This window comes from Limulus polyphemus, unplaced genomic scaffold (assembly GCF_000517525.1).
Source record: "Limulus polyphemus unplaced genomic scaffold, Limulus_polyphemus-2.1.2 Scaffold3415, whole genome shotgun sequence".
Lineage (NCBI taxonomy): Eukaryota > Metazoa > Arthropoda > Merostomata > Xiphosura > Limulidae > Limulus > Limulus polyphemus.
Window position 1 is genome coordinate 21,861 of NW_013669025.1, and position 16,662 is coordinate 38,522.

Sequence of the window (16,662 nt, forward strand, 5' to 3'; positions counted from 1 at the left end):
TCAGTGCATGTTTTCCCTGGGACACTTGATGATCAAATTTGACATGACATTTGCCTATCTTCACATTCCTATTGCTCCAGATTCATATAATTTTCTTGGCTTCATCCACGAGGGTCATGTGTTCCAGTTCAAGACCCTGCCATTCAGACTCGCATTGGCTCCTTATGTGTTTTGTCAGGCAGTATGCACATTTGCCTCTCACCTTCAGTCACAGGACCACACACTCATCTACTTCTACAGGAAGCAACAAGGGTGGGTTTTCTGATCAAAGTAGAGAAGTCTGTTCTTACTCCCACTCAATACCTTATTCACTTAGGGTTTTTTCAATTCCAACCTTGTTCAGACCCAGCATTCTCGTCTTTGTCTGTAGGATATAGAGTGAGTGGTTTCCATGGCTCTCACCTCCAATTTTCTCATAGTTCAAGAGGTTCTATCTCTTTTGGGGATGGGCTTCCTTGGAAGCTCTCATTCCCATAGGTCAAGCTCATATGCGTTCACTTCAGTGGAACTTCTCTTTTCCTCTACCTTGTCTGGAGTTATATCTGTTCACAGATGCATCTTTAGAGAATTGGAGTGCTTCCCTCAACTCTTTAAAGATTTCTGGCCTGTGGTCTGTTGAGGAGTCTGTTTCTCATATCAATGTTTTCAAACGTGTGTTGGTTCATTGGGCTTTATCCCATTTCCTTCCTCTGTAGTGGGGGAGGGTGGTTATGGTCTATTGCATCCCCTAGCAAGGCAAAACCAAGTTCAGGTCTGTGATTTTGGACTGTGGGTCTCCTTTTCTGGGCTCACAGATACCACATGGTGGTCTTAGCTTGCCATGTTCCTGGCACTATGAATCTGGTTACAGATCAATTATCTCATTCCAACCAGATTCTCTCCATGGAGTGGTCCCTAGATCTTTCAGTGAATACTTCATGTCAATGCCTTTACCACACATTGGAACACCAAAATTCCTTCCTTTTGGTCTTCTGTTCCACACCCATTAGCTGTAGGGGTGGATGCGTTCAGTCAAGTTTGGAGGGGGGTCTTCACATCTATGCTTACACTCCTATTTTACTCCTCTCCAGCATTATATCCCTAATCTACACCACTCTGTGGCTAGTTCTACTTATGGCTCTGTATTGGCTGGTGCAGCCAGTGTTCCCTTTGCTCTGACATTTCCTTCTACAACCTCCCATACCCTGTCCATTTATTCTTCAGATTTATTCCCAACAAGTTTAGTCAAGTCTATTCACTAATCAAGCATCCAGCTTTCAAAACTAGTTGAGCTACCAATTTTTTATAAAATTTTTAGTGTGTTATTTTCAGATAAAACTGATTTCCACACAAATTATTAGATAAATCTGCTAATAACAGCAGGGTCAACCAGCAAGTCTGTATTAGAAAACTTACTTGAGTTTCCCAGTGTGTGAAATAATGAAACTGAACAAGTATTGAATAAAACAAACACAGTATATATATATTATAACTAAACAAAAATAAAATGCAACTTGTGTACTTGCACAAACAATAAATTTGTTTTTACAGGATTTTTGAGTAGGCTGTCTGTTTTCTTTCTCTTTAGATGAATCTGGTGAACCAGTTGGGATCAGAAAACATATACAACTGAGACCAAACAATAGCTTTGATTTTAAAAGAAACCTTGCATTATTTCTTTCTCTTGCAATGGTGTCATCACATGGCTGTTGTTCTTTCACAGCATTCATTGACTGCAACATACAGACATCATCTACTTGGCCAGCAATGGACATTGCAGTCATTGACCTTTCTAACACTTAAACAAATTAGACCACAATATCCCCTTGGGCAGAGTTGATATTATCTGCTACATAGAAAAATGAAACAAAGCAACTAGCACAAGACAACTCCAATGGTTTTCTAGAACGTGTTTATGCTAAATTTGGATAGAAACTAGTTAAATGAAATTTTTTTTAATTTATCAAAAAACCATAATAGTGGTTCCTAATAAGGAACATACAGGAATTTGCTTAAAACTCTTAATAGAACAATTGGGCAAAAACCACCTTAAAAAGCACTCAAAAGCTTCCTTTTCAATAGTTAAGATCACTCAAATATTGATATTAAGCAAAATAACTTATTTAACAATTGTTAGACAAAATCAAAATTTGATAACGAAGAACCCATTTTTTTAGAAAATAAAAGTTTACAGACGACTTGATTGGGTAATGAAAAACTTTATTATAAATGTACAATGTTCAACAAGATTTCGTCATTTTCAGGTACAAGTAGTTTACAGAGATACATGAGTATATATATATATATATATAGTATAGAACAAAGAGGTCACATGACCAGATATTGCTTCATAGTCTAATTGAAAAAGACAGCCCCATCTTAAATGAAGCAATATCTGGTCATGACCTCTGTTCTATACTGCATATATATCTACTGTGGGATTGCACAGAAATCTTGCAAAAAAACTGGGAAAGTACTTTTAAACTTAATTCGATCTCCTTAATTTTGTTATTCTGCAAAATTTTTAAAGACCTTCACTTTTTGACATCAAAAAATCAATCTTTCCTAGTGTGCATGTTAGTTGGAAACTGCAACTCGATAATTTTCTAGCACATCAATTGAAAACTGCCAAATTGATAAGTACTGTAGACATGGAGTCAAAATAGGGATTTGTAGCTTGAGAAAATAAGGTAGACACTATTTCTAGCCTTATTTTTTACTTTGTTTTAGAGTACCTAATTGTAGGATTGAAAATATAATCTTTGCATTTTGATTCCACTTGTTTCTATACTTTTTGAAGATCCCTATTCCATCTTTTTAAATTAAAAATTTTACTAATCCTATATATAACTAAAAGTAGATGGAAAACATATTACTGTAGATAGTGTGTTCTGCATAACACATTAATATGGCATTCAGTTTAAAATTTTAAGTTAAATCTTTCAAATATCAGTACTCAAATTAGTATCCATAAAGTGATGCTTTTTAAAATGTTCTAGCACAAAAAAAAATCTTCATTTAGATTTTGTACATAATATACAGTTTGAAATTTCAAAGGTATACTTGTATGTAGTTGATGCAAATTTACAGATAATTACCAATAAGTTGGAATTAATTCATCATGGTCATCTGACAGATATTAGAAAGATGCAGTTTGAGCCAAGTATAATACAAAAAGTATAATACCGTGTTCTGCAAAAATGTTCCTTGATGAAACTAATCTTCTTGTAATTTGGTCAGTAAATCTTTTTGTCCTTGGTAGTATGCCCAAGAATCAAGAGAAGTGTATGTACGCCATGGCCGAAGCTTACTAGGAGCTAAAGTTGATGACATATCTGGAATCATGAACATCACTGGCAGTATGCTGATGTACTGTGAAAACATAACAGTTACAGTTGATGTCAAAGATGGCATGAATGCTTCCTCTATCAATCAGTCACTTAGTCTCCCTACCACTCCTGACAAAGAATCTTTCTTTGGAAATACTTCAGCAAGGTTTGTCTTTCACCATGAAAAGCTCCACAGATGTGTATTGACATAGGTAGAATTAAATTGAAATGTTACTAGTATTTGTATTAGTATGAATTATTGTGATCATATTTTGCTAAAAACATAGCTATTCAGATTTTATTAATTGAATGTAATAACTAAACTTTTGTAAATTAAGCTTTGCAACTAATGAAATAATAGAGGCTTCAGTATTTATTTGTAGTAATTTAATCTTCTTGCAGAAATTTCTTTCTTAAGAGACACTTTAATATTAAGTGGGTTCCCTTATACCTTTTGTAAACAATAAATTTCAACTTGAGTCCAAGTAGTGTTTTTTACCTATGTATTTCCTTACCTTGGCAGACATAGCTTCCTGTTTAAAGTTTGTTTGTAGTTAGTTGTCTGCTGCAATGTGTAATTTAGATTTATTACTTTTTTTTTGTTATGTGGTGGTAATAACGATCTATCTATGCTGCGCCCACTACGAGGATCAAAAACCCCAATTTTTAGTATTATAAGTCTCCAGACTTACCACTGAGCTGCTCATATTATGACTTTTGTTATTAAAAATTGAAATGAAATATCTGGGAGAATTTTGAGCATCATGGAATCTACATCTTGCAAATGGAAAGGGTTCTCAATTATAAAGAAAAACTATTATCCAGACTAAATAAAAGCAGGGACAGAAGATATAGCTTGTCCACAATCTTGAGATAAGTGAATCCACCCCACAAAGTTGGAAGAAGGATGAGGAAAAGCTATGCACTCTATCATGCACCCTAGAAGAAACTTCTGCAAAGAGTATTTTATTTTCAAAGTTACCTACACTAATGGTAATTTTTGCTTTAGGAGCACTAATTAGAGTTTAAAGCCTATTATACAGTTTGAATATCAACAAAATGTGTGAATAGACCGTATAACGGATGGATGGGAGATGAAAGGAAAGAGTGGATAGGTGAGGGATGTGAAGTTTCAGTATAGCACAACTCCGCATTTTTTGAAGCCAAACTATTGCATTATAGTGAGATTCCACAGTGGATCTTTGAATGTAGTAAGCACATCTTCACAAGATTTAGTAAGCTTTTAGTAAACCTGGTTTTACTAAATATTTGTATAATAATTTACAAATCCTTTACTGAATCAGTGTGGGTGCAAAATGATTTAAGTTTAAGAATAAATATCCTTTATTTCATCTTACAGTTTTCAAATTTCATTTGTATAACCTCTACCACATGAATATCAAATATTTTTTTCATTGTATTTTATATTTTATCTTTATTTTTTTACTCTAACACTAACTATATGTAAACTTGGTCAGTTTGACTAACCATTATAACCACCACATAACAAAAAAAAATATGTAATAAATCTAAATTACACTTTTTTTTTTCTAGAATGACTGCACATTGCAGCAGACAAATAATATTTATTCTTACAACCAAAGCTAATAGAATCTTCATTTAGTTTCATTTCATTACAGATGCACTTAGATTCTTAGGGATATCTATAAATGTGTAATTCATGGGAAACTTAAAATATCATATAGGTGTAGAAAGAAAATCGAAAATGAAAAATGTGGAGTGAAATATGATGTGATGCAGACAAGTGAAGACTAAGAATTTATTTATTTTCTTTTGAAATAAAAAAAACGTATATAATATTAAAAATTTGAGCTAAGACTACATTTTGATGCCAGGTTTGTTTACATAAATTGATAATAAAATAGTTTAGTTAAATTTTCATTGTAACTCTAAAAAAGGTCATGATATGCACTTTGACCTACTCACAGTCAGTGGGTTAAAATACTATTTTATTAAATAAGTATACTAAATATATATATACATATATATATTTCTGTTTATCATGCAGAAAGCTCCATGTATTTTTGTCTTGTTTTTGTTTCTTTTAATATATAAATTTGTTTCTTATTACTTGTGTCCCCTGGTGGCTCATCGATAACTTTCAAGACTTGTAACACAAAAAATTCATGTTCAATGTATGTGGCAGATACAGCAAAGATAGCAGTTTAGCACTAGAAGTTTTATATTTTATGCATCTGTTTATTTTGTTGGTTACTTGAAGGTTAGGAAGATTCCTGAATAAATTGACATAATATTTAGTATATCCTCAGTATTTTATTTTATTTTTCAGATTGATTATTGATTTCAAGCCAGAAGGTAGTCTGTCAAAATTTGTTCTTAAGTAAGTATATAATAACTACTACTGAACTATTTTCCTTCATTCTTTTTATCTTATTTTTGTTCTTGAGTAAGTATACAATAACTAATGCTGAACAATACTCTTGTTTTTATTGTATATAGGGTTCTCAAATTAACCTTATCTCGACAGGCATCTGTCACTGTGCATGTCACGAGGTTGTAGTTAATTACATTCAGAATTTTATTAATCTACTTTAGTATAGCATAAAATCTTAGATGATAATCCATATTTTAATAGCATACAAGTTTTAAGTTCTTAATTTTATAAGGCAATATTTAAAAAAATCCTTAATTTCCCCTAGTGTGACGCATGACACATTTTCCCTAGCCATCTTCTTTATTTTATCCACCACCCCCAAATAAGTATGAAATTAAATGAAATTTACTAACTATAAAACTGTTATTGCTCAGACAAACCATAATTTTTATAGTCTTCTACTTTGGTTACAGAGCTATCAAATAGAAAATCAGACCCCTCTTGCCAGCCCCACTTGTCACATCCTTTCAGGATTTCCCCTCAAGGTGGATTTTTGTATGTGGGGAAGGGACCTCCAAGGGAAGGTTCTGTATCTTCAGTTTACCTCCTCTGGGATCTGAACATCCTCCAACGTATTTGCCGTGCGTGGCAACCCGTGAAGGGGAGGAGAGGATCCTGGTGGTTGAGTGATGTCTGGGGCATTGCAACACACCACTTTGGCCTTGAATTCCTGTAGACGGGTGGCCTTGGGGTGGCTCCCCCAGGGTCAGTCAGCTGGTGCTGTTGGGCTAGGGTCAACTAAGTACCAGTGTTGGCCATTCTCAATGAGTGTTGTGGACATTATGTCTGCTGCTGGTGTTTGGGTATAGTGCTCACTAAGCTTTGGAGTTGCTACAATGTTCTTTCTTAGCATTGTAATGTGTCCCCTCATAGGACTCCATGGTGGGTGAGGTCAGTGGGCACTGAGTCATTTTAATTTTCACATGGATCCCCCAAATCCTGAAAAAAATAAAATGAGTAAAAAAAAAGCTAATAGGTAACTGACCGAATTTAGAAGACTAAGCAGTAGTCTCCACCCCATTCTGCACCTGTACCTCATTTTTATATTGTACATTCTTTCTCTGATAAACGTTGAGGACAAATGTCTTCCTTTTTTATTCAAAAGGGATTATAGGGGCTTGCTATCCCTCCAAAGTCAGTTAAAAAGCTACGTTGCGGTAGAAACATCTACATCGAAAAACATAGAATTTCTCCTTAGGTCAAAGGCCATTGGGGATATACCCATTGAGGTTACTCCCCATGCTACTCTGAATTCCTCCCAAGAAGTTATTGTTGAGAGGGATTTGAAAAACATCTCTGAGTCTGAGATACTCAAGGCTTCTCCAGCCAAGGAATTATGCTGCCTACCAGTATTCTTGTATTGACATTTACATTGCCACATCCACCTGCCTCTGTCAAGGCAGGTTGTCTTAACTTTAAGGTATGGGCCTTATATTCCTAACCCTCTCAGATGTTTCCATTGTCAGCAGTTTGGACATTCAAAGGTATCTTGTCATGGTTCTTTGACGTGTGCTTGCTGTGGTGGCTAAGACCAGGATGTCAACTGGACCCTCACTGCATCAGTTAAGATGGTCCTCACCCCTTTTACTTACGATCTTGTGTGGGTGGAGGAGAAAGAGGTGCAATGTTTACGTACTGTAAACATAATTTTTTGCCCCGAGGCTCGGAAGTTATTATTCCCTACTTCATCTTGGATATATGCTGCTGCACTACGTTCCACTGTTACAGTGGGAATGCAGACAGAACTTTCCTTGTCTCCATCTAGAGTCTTTCTCACACCATGTGAAGAGTCTTTTGCCCGTCATGGATGCACGAGTTGACAAGTCAATATCTGCTCCTGTCTCTGTTCCCACCATTGCTTCCAGTGATTGCTTGGGTTCATCTCCTTCGGCCCCAAGGTGCAGGACCATTATTTGATCACACTTCCAGTCACTGGATTCTCCATCCTCCAACAGAGATCTGCCTAATCGACCCAGGGCAGGTTCCATGGAGGTCGACAGACCTCCTTCAACTAAAGAAAAACAGCATGTTCACATGAAGAAGGGTTCTCCTTCACCTAAATAAAAATGGCCACTTTTATACATTGAAAGTGTTGGGGTTTTCATTCTAATTTGGATGACATTAAGGCCTTGATCGATTCTTATCATCTCATATGTCTTTCCTTACAGGAAACATTCCTGAGACCTGCTGATACAATTACCTTCTGGCAGTTTTCTTTATACCGGGATGACAGGTTGTGACGGTCGAGTCCATGTAGGTGTGGCACTGCTGGTTGACCGGCATGTGCCCACCTTGTCTGTACCACTCGATACACCCTTGGACGCTGTTGCCATCTGTATCTCTGTGAGTTGTACCATCATTGTTTGTTCTCTCTACCTGTCTCCTGGAGAGACTTACGATCTATCAGACCTCCTGTAGAACAGTTGCCATCTCCCTTTTCATCTTGGGAGACTTTAATGGACACAATACCCAATAGGGTGGTGCTGATATTGATGGGAGGAGTTATTTTGTGAAGCGTATGCTCTCAGGTCACAACCTTTCTCTCTTCAATACTGGTACTATTACCTATTTTCATGCACTTAGTCTTTTACTGCTACTGAACTTCTAATTATCATCCAGTTGCTTTGACTAGCTGTCTCTGTAAGGTCTTAGGGAGGATAGTTAATGCTCATCTTATATGGTTCCTTGAATCAAACAACCTCCTTTAGCCCCACCCAATGTGGGTTCTATCGACAGTACTCCACCATGGACCACATGATTTGACTTGAAACCTTGATCAAGGAAGCCTTCCTCATGAGAGTGAACATCTTGTCTTCCCATCTTTGACCTTAAAAAAGCTTACGACACCACGAGTAGGTACAACATTTTGTGGGACCTCCACTCCTGTGGGTTGCATGGTCATCTACTCATTTTTATTCATAAGCTTTTTACTTGACAGGCAATTCCAAGTCTGTGTGGGTTTGACATTTTTCTATTCTTTCCTTCAGGAACTTGGAGACCCTCAGGGCTGTGTCTTGAGTGTGACCTTTTACAGTCTCAAGATCACTCAACAACTTCCTCCTACTGTTGCAAATGGGGTCTATGTTGACGACTTCAACATCTCTTGTCAGTCGTTGAACATGAGGTTTATTGAGTGGCAGCTTCAGACTGCCTGCAATTGCTTGTTGAAGTGGACCTCAGCAAATGGTTTTACATTTTATTTCTCCAAAACTGTTTGCATGCAATTTTGCCACCAGTGGGATTTACACTCTGATCTCAAGCTCCATCTTGGTGGTATTGTTTTTCCCATGTTTCTATAGGCCAAGTTCTTGGAGCTTATCTTTGACCATAAGCTTACTTTAATTTTTAACATCAAGCAAGTACATGTCAAGTGTACAAGTGCACTGAACATTCTCCGTGTCCTCTCTTCCACCTCTTGGGAAGTGGATTGATGTTCTATATTGAAGATCTTTTGTTCCCGCATATGATCCAAGCTGGACTATGGGTCTATGGTTTATCATTCTACCAGGTTTTCTGCACTGAAGGTGTTGGACCCTGTCCACCATCTGGGGCTTCAGATCTTTACGGGGCCTTTCTCACATAGCCAGTCCAGAGTCTATACACTGAGTCCCACGAATCTCCTCTTCACCTCTGCTGTTTGCACCCGTCTTTACAATATGATACCAAGATTCGATCCTTACCCACAGCATCCCACCTGGGGTTGTGTCTTCCTTCCTCAGTGGGCTGTGCTCTTTCAGAATAGATGGTCTTCTATTCCTCCTATTTGGCTTTTATTACCAGGTACAGCTGGCTGAATTTGGTCTGTCATTGAAACTTGATGGGGCACACTAATTATGGTAGGCTTAACACTATTAATGTATGTAGATAACAGCTGCTGACTTTGTTTTTTACTTCTACTACTATTTTTGTTTTTCTTTTCTCAATGATATTAAATTTTACATATGTTGTGAAGCTTATACTGTATTTTTCAAAGTGACTGTTCTAATTCACATTTTTTTTGTGTGAAAGATATGCTTTTTTTGATACAGAAACTAACTTGCTATTTTTACATACTTAAACATTAATGAATTGTCTGTTTACAGCTTTTTTATTTATCTTTAGAAACCTTGCTATTTTGCAAGTTATGATTTTTTTTTTTTGATAGACTGAACTTCAATGAGTCCCATGGATCCTGGTGGTTGGAAGATAGTGTGAGTACAGTTTCCAGTGATGAAATTAATCTACCTGAAACAAATGTTACCTTGAGGACAGAAAGTATTGGAGGAGCAAGTGGCTTCTCTTACAGCTGTGGATCACTGTTGTTGCAGAATGCAAACTTATCTGATGAAGTGATTGTCCAGATAAAATTCAGTGTTTTTCAGGTGAGTTATTACAACATTGCTTGTTTTAATAAAAGTAAAGTCCTAGAATGTAAACCTTTCCCTTGAAGTGGTTGCTTATGTAAAGTTTAATATTGTTCAGGTGAGTTATTAGAAACACTGCTTATCTTAATAGCATAAAAGTCCTGTTCCTAATGGTGAGTATTTGGATAGGTGCCTGTATAACAACTATAGTATTGGGCCAGTGTTAGTATCCTGAAGTTAAAGAAGATTGGCAGTTTGGCTGGGTCTGTCTTTTTAGCTTTTAGAATGTACAATTGCACAGAAAACTTTATGATTGGACTACAGTGCTCAAAATGGCCCTATAATTCCTGTTTGATTTTAAGTTTTTTTTACTGTTCCTATAATCCCTGTATTCTGATATGACTCAAAAGAAAAACAAATAAATCGATATTTTGTAACCCCATTAATAACCTATATTTGAACAAACAGGTGCTTTATAAATATTACTGTATAGCATCAAAAACAAATAAAATGCTAGAATTATTGTTCATGTTGTTGTATTAACTAGCATGACCTTAAAGTAAGCTTTTGGATGTTTCATAAAATATTAATATTAGTATAACAGTTAATGAAATTACTAAATGAAGTTAAATGTTTCATAATGAATTCATCCATGTGCATCCCTAGGTTTGGTTGTGAATGATATATATTTATAATACAATATATTCAGTCCTCTGTTTGTGTAGAAACCTCCTATATTTAACCACATTTCATCTACAAAATCCACTTTAAGCTCTAATAGTTATAAGAAAGAAAAGGCTTAACATTATTACATAAATTCCTTTTTATAAACTCAAATGTAATGTACTGTAAAAGGTAAACATTTTTTTTAATATTAATTAAGAATAATAAGGGGAAAATGTTATAATCATCACCATTTGAATGTGTATAGTTAGATGAATTAATATCATTAAATGATTGTTTGAGTTTTGACCTTGCTTTTAGAGTGGGTTCATAAGGAATCTTTCTTTCAGGTTCAAGTGTTTGATGTTCAGGATGTGTTTTCAGACAGTTTTGATTGTACAACCTTTTTTACTATTCCAACATGGATGGGAATTTTGGTGGTACTAATATTCTCAGTGATCCTTGCTTATGGAATTCAGCTACTATTTGGAATACATACAATGGATAGATTTGATGATCCAAAGGGTAAACCTATTATGGTACCAACAACAGAGTGATCCTAGTTTTATAGGTCTAGTTTTAATTGTTGTGATTTCAATAATTTATTGTTCTGTAGTAGTATAGGAGGTTTGATCAACTGATTGGTTATTATTGCTCTAAGAAATAAATTTAACTATTCCAGCAATACATCTAGTTCACTGTAATGTATGAATTTTAGCACTAGTTCCACGATCTAGTGCTTGTTATCATAGTACAATTTGAAAACCATCAAGTAAGGGCTTTTTTTTTAAGTTTCTCTCATAGACTTAATGTATATGTATATAATCAGTTTGATGTTTTTTTTATTAAGCATATGGTTTAATTAATCTATTCTTACTTTTGTTTCAGAAATTTATTATGTAAATCCACAGAAATATGTTTATAATCATGCTATTAAATATACAATATAGTTTGATTACTTATTCCTTGATTGTGCTAAGTCTATTTGTATACATATTTGGATAAAACTATGAATCTTAAATTTTTGAAGTGGAAGTAGTTTGTACATTTAAATATGTTTTTCATCGAAGAAAAAGCAAGGTTTTGAGCATGTCGTGACTGTGGTGAAGTGTTGAAATATAGAAAACCACGATTTTGTTTGAGTTCTGTAATGTGTAAACCTAGAATCATTTAGAAAATGTATGTTTCCAACTAGATATTTATTGTAAAGTTGTAGTATTCTCACTTTAAATATCTTGTACATGTATATTTGAGATATTAAGCTTAAGTGTAAATTCATGAATTGTGAACAATAAATATATTAAAATCTTGACTCTTCTGTTTAAATTTTGTAAAAGAAAAAATAGTAGTTTAAGAGTGCTTTAAACATAGTCTTGTGTTTAAGTGTAACTACAACCTTTATAACATTTTGAAGACAGCTTGAATGGGAAGAAAATTTTATTAATTATCAGCTATTATATGGATTGAGTTAAATATTTTACTTAATTACACTACTATAAGCTGTTTCTTTCTACAACTGTAACAATGAGGTTGAATCTATTTGGGTTTCTGTTAATGGTTATAAGGGATGAAGGTTTTTGTTTGAATTTGTTACAGACCACCAGAAAAACTGATTAAATCAGTGCAAGCTCTACAATTATATGCAAATGTAAGGTAATGCACATGGGATATCATAATTTGAATTACGAGTATGATTTTGATGTACATAATCTTAACAGTGCTATGGAAGAACAGATTTTGGTGTTCTGGTTGATCAGTCTCTTAAGCCACCCAAGCAATTAGGAGTATCATTTTGATGAAAATAATCTTAACAGTTCTATGGAAGAACAGATTTTGATATTCTGGTTAAAGTCTCCTAAGCCACCTAAGCAATGTACTGTTGTTAGTGGTTGTACTACAGAAATGTTGAATACAAGTCTAAAGAGTTTCTTATACCATTGGTTAGACCACATTTGGAGTACTATGTTCTATCTTGGGCACCTTACCCAAGAAAGGACATTGAATTGTTGGAAAAGGTTATTAGGATGATACTTTAGGAATGGAAAGATTGTCATTTAAGATTAATATCTCTGAAATCTTTTTAAAAAAAGAAGAGTTAGAGGGTATGTGATTTAGGTCTTAAAGATTATAAAAGGAATTGATAATGTTGATGCATCATCATTTTTCATATTTAATGATGAGAATGGTAAGAGTAGGGGACAGGATCGGAGTTGTCCTCAGCTAAGACAACTTTATTTTTCTAACAGAGTGGTTAGCCTTTAGATGTGGTAGATTCAGTTAATTTAAGGGAAGGCTTGGTAAATATTTAAATGATAAGAACTAGCTTTGTTACTTTTATTTTAGATTTTAATATAGTGGATGGGACAGTCAAGATGGTCCAATACATCCACCATTGTCCTTAAATTCTATGTAATTATTGATATTTGCTGTGCCCTAAATTTTTCACACTAATTACATAGAACGTACAGGGAAATTATGTGTTAATCTCACAGTAAGTTCAGTATAATATAAATAGTGCTTTGTTTTCACATCTCTTTTGCAGTATAAATGATAATTCAAAAGTAGAAACTAAAGCAGCAGGTGGAAAAGTGTACATGAACCCATGACTTAGCAAGATTTTTATTGGTGAAATAGGTTATGATAAATACATGCACCATGAGAGGTGATGGTATGAAATGGCCATAAAAAGCAACATACAAAGTATCAAGTAATTTACAAAATTAACAATGATAAAAATTTTTATGAAAATCATCATAAAACATCAATTTCAGTTAGAACAAGAAAAATAAACTATACTAACTAAAATATAAAGTAATACTGTATTCACATTTCATTGATCAGTTAAGTCAGAACTGAGATGGAATGTTGAAAAATAGTTTAAAAGAGAGAAAATCATAAAAATTAAGCGATCTTCCTTAAAAGCATAAATATTTGATTGTTTCTAGCACAGTGACAAAAGAAGATTCTGGCAAATTTCAGAACAAACTGTTCCATAACTATCTGCCTTGTGCTGGAAAAGTAGCTAAGCAGTTGCATAATTATTGTAGATCAGATTATTTAGTATTAATCAGTCACCAACTGAAAAATAAAACAGAGTAAAAGATGAGTTTTTCTTAGCTGTCTAGCAATGTATAAACAATATTTGTTTCTGTTTTGATTTCTTTTTTTGCCATTATATGACTTGTTTTAGCAACAGTTTTAAATCAATCAAGAAAATGACGTACAGTTTGTTCTAACCTCTTCAAAAATAACTCAAGAAATTAGTTTAAATTTTATTTAACAACTGAACCTTGTTTTTTCTTAAAGTTCCAGAAGCAAGTATTATCCACAAAAAATGTAAGTTTCATTTTTTATAGCTGTCCAAAGATGTCCTTTAAAAACAATAAACTCTTAATTTGAACCACATATTGGTTACTTTCATATCAGTTCAGACATATTTTCTTAGTGCAAGCTACACAATGGGCTATCTTTACTCAGTCCACCACAGGGAATCATTCTTTAGATTTTAGCATTGGAAGTCCGTAAACTTACCATTGACCCACTAGGTGATATTGTCAATTATATGCTAATTCTGAACCTGATTTCTCTCATAGCTGTCAAAAAGATACGTTTTAAATACAAAATAAACTAGGAAACTATCTCAAATTAGTTGTCCAAATATATGTTTTTGACAATCTGTGAAATAGCTTTAATTATATGTATTATTAACACTAATATATGATTTCTTTCTCGGACAAAGAAATATGTTAAGTAAGTTTACATGTCACAGATTAAACAAGACTCATTTAACTCTCAAGTACACAGTGTGTTTTTAACCACATTCAACATATGAACATATGAATCTCGTTTGATTTATAGTTGCTCAGAGAAATTTTGAACATTCACTATTTAATCCTGGTTTGTTAATAGGTGTGCAGATATGTTTTAAAGTAAATCCAGGAGCACATTTCAATTACGTTAGAGACCTGAGCCTGCTTCCTGATTACTCTCAGCTGTCTTTAAAAAAAAAAAATTAACAGACAAAATAAATTCAAAAATACAATTTCTACTAGATAAAATATCTAAACTTGTTTCTTCAATTAGATGTCCTCAGTCATGTTACGTTGACCTCCATAAAGAAGGTGCAACATATTAGCTCAGTCTCATTTTAAGCTACTTAAGGTTTTAGTACACAAATTGTCTATTTTTCTCCTACAATCCTTCTTTGCCACCATATACTATAATCAATGTGTACACTTTATCTTAATTTTTTTTATCAAAGACTGTTTCAACTAATAAATTAAGGACAACTTAATCATGAAACAAATTTACTTCAAAAATCCTTTTATTAGGGGGGTGGGCAATAATGGCACAGGATCTGGAGATATGTATATGATTTCTATGCACAAATAACAGCACCAAATCCTAATCATAGTTTCCAACCTAGTTAAAATTTTGGGAATATTAACTAACAAGAACAGTCTCCATTTTTACTTCCAGACAGATTCTTACACAATTGCTTTGGAAACATTTACAATAATGACTAGCACATGACCACTTTTTAACTTTTACAAAACTAACTTCTTTTATAATACAAAATTAACTGTGACTATGTAATCCTTGAGTTTGCAGTATCTCCCCCTCACACAGATACAGTTTCTTCTATGCGGATAGTCCACCAACACTACCCGACAAAAGAAACACTGCTAAAAGATAAAATATATTGCTGATAATCCACAGGCTATGTAAGTAGTGCATTTCTATCTTAGGGACTAACATATGAAAACCTCGTAGGTTTTGATTTCACATCTTTATAAATTTTAAATTAATACAAATTTCAACACCATATAATACACTAAGCTATATGCAAAACACAGAACTTTGGTCAACAACAGTGACTGTACTTCATTGCTATAATATTGTTGAGCTTCCAAGAACTACTTTGAAACTACTTCTAAGGCTAAATACTGAAAAATTTAATGCAGTAGAAATCTTTATGTAATTAACAAAACAATTTCAGAAACTGAACTGTAAAGGGTGAAGAGTAAACTCTCAAACAATAAAACTCAAGCTTTAACAAAAGTATTTACACGTTCAAATATAAGGAAGATCAACCCGCTAAAAATGGTAAACAATACTACAATGTGAAAACATCAAGCAAAAAAATGAGTTCTTCACAACTAATCAAAGTAGTTTTAATGTCTGATTACAGGTAATAAAATAGGCAGAAATTTTCAAATACTTGATAACTTTATGGACTATACTGATCATAAAAAACTTCAGTACTCTTGTATACATTCATCCAGAAAACTATTTTGTACTTCCTTTTTTTTTCTTAGTACAGGTTATTTCTAATTCCTCGAGGTTAAAACTTGTTTCGTTTAAATCAGACTTTTCATCCAGCTTTTTAGTATCATTAGATGAGTTAAAATGGTGCAGTATCATCACAAAAAATTAAAGATATCTTCCAGCTCTACATTCTAACTAACAGAAATACATAAGCACTGTCACACTAATAGCTTCAAAATACAAACATATCCCAAGTTCATGGTCCCAAAGTGCTCTTATGCTTAAGTCAGTAAGACTATCAATTAACTTAAAAATACAGATTACCAAATGCTCTAGGGTTAAAGTCACTCAATCCACATACATCTAGATTATTTAAGTTATTTTTGTTAACAACTGTTCTACTGCTAGATTGAGATATAGTGTGAAGGTTCAAACATATGTAAGGTTAATATTGGGTAAAATGCTCTAGAAATGGTTTTAAAAATTGTGCACAAGATTTGTTTTAAAAATCAAAGATAATATTAGAGAAATATTATGGAACTAGTTCTTTATATAGGATCTTGAGGAAATGTAGATGGATTTTAAGGTACCTTCCCTGAAATACTGAAATTTGAAAACAAATATTAAAGTAATTAGTTTTTTAATTTTTTTTTTTTTTTTTTTT

At 33.7% G+C, this 16,662-nt stretch overlaps 1 protein-coding gene across 1 annotated transcript in view; it reads left to right on the plus strand.

Annotated features, from left to right (window-relative positions):
• The window catches only part of LOC106469307, a 33,193-nt gene extending 21,151 nt beyond the window's left edge, over positions 1-12,042 (plus strand). The window contains exons 6-9 of the mRNA XM_013929797.2: positions 3,242-3,474; positions 5,620-5,670; positions 9,869-10,085; positions 11,081-12,042. Of these exons, the coding sequence (XP_013785251.1) occupies positions 3,242-3,300 (59 nt within the window). The 3' untranslated portion in view covers positions 3,301-3,474; positions 5,620-5,670; positions 9,869-10,085; positions 11,081-12,042. The remainder of the gene's footprint in view (positions 1-3,241; positions 3,475-5,619; positions 5,671-9,868; positions 10,086-11,080) is intronic.
• Positions 12,043-16,662: the final 4,620 nt, after the last annotated feature.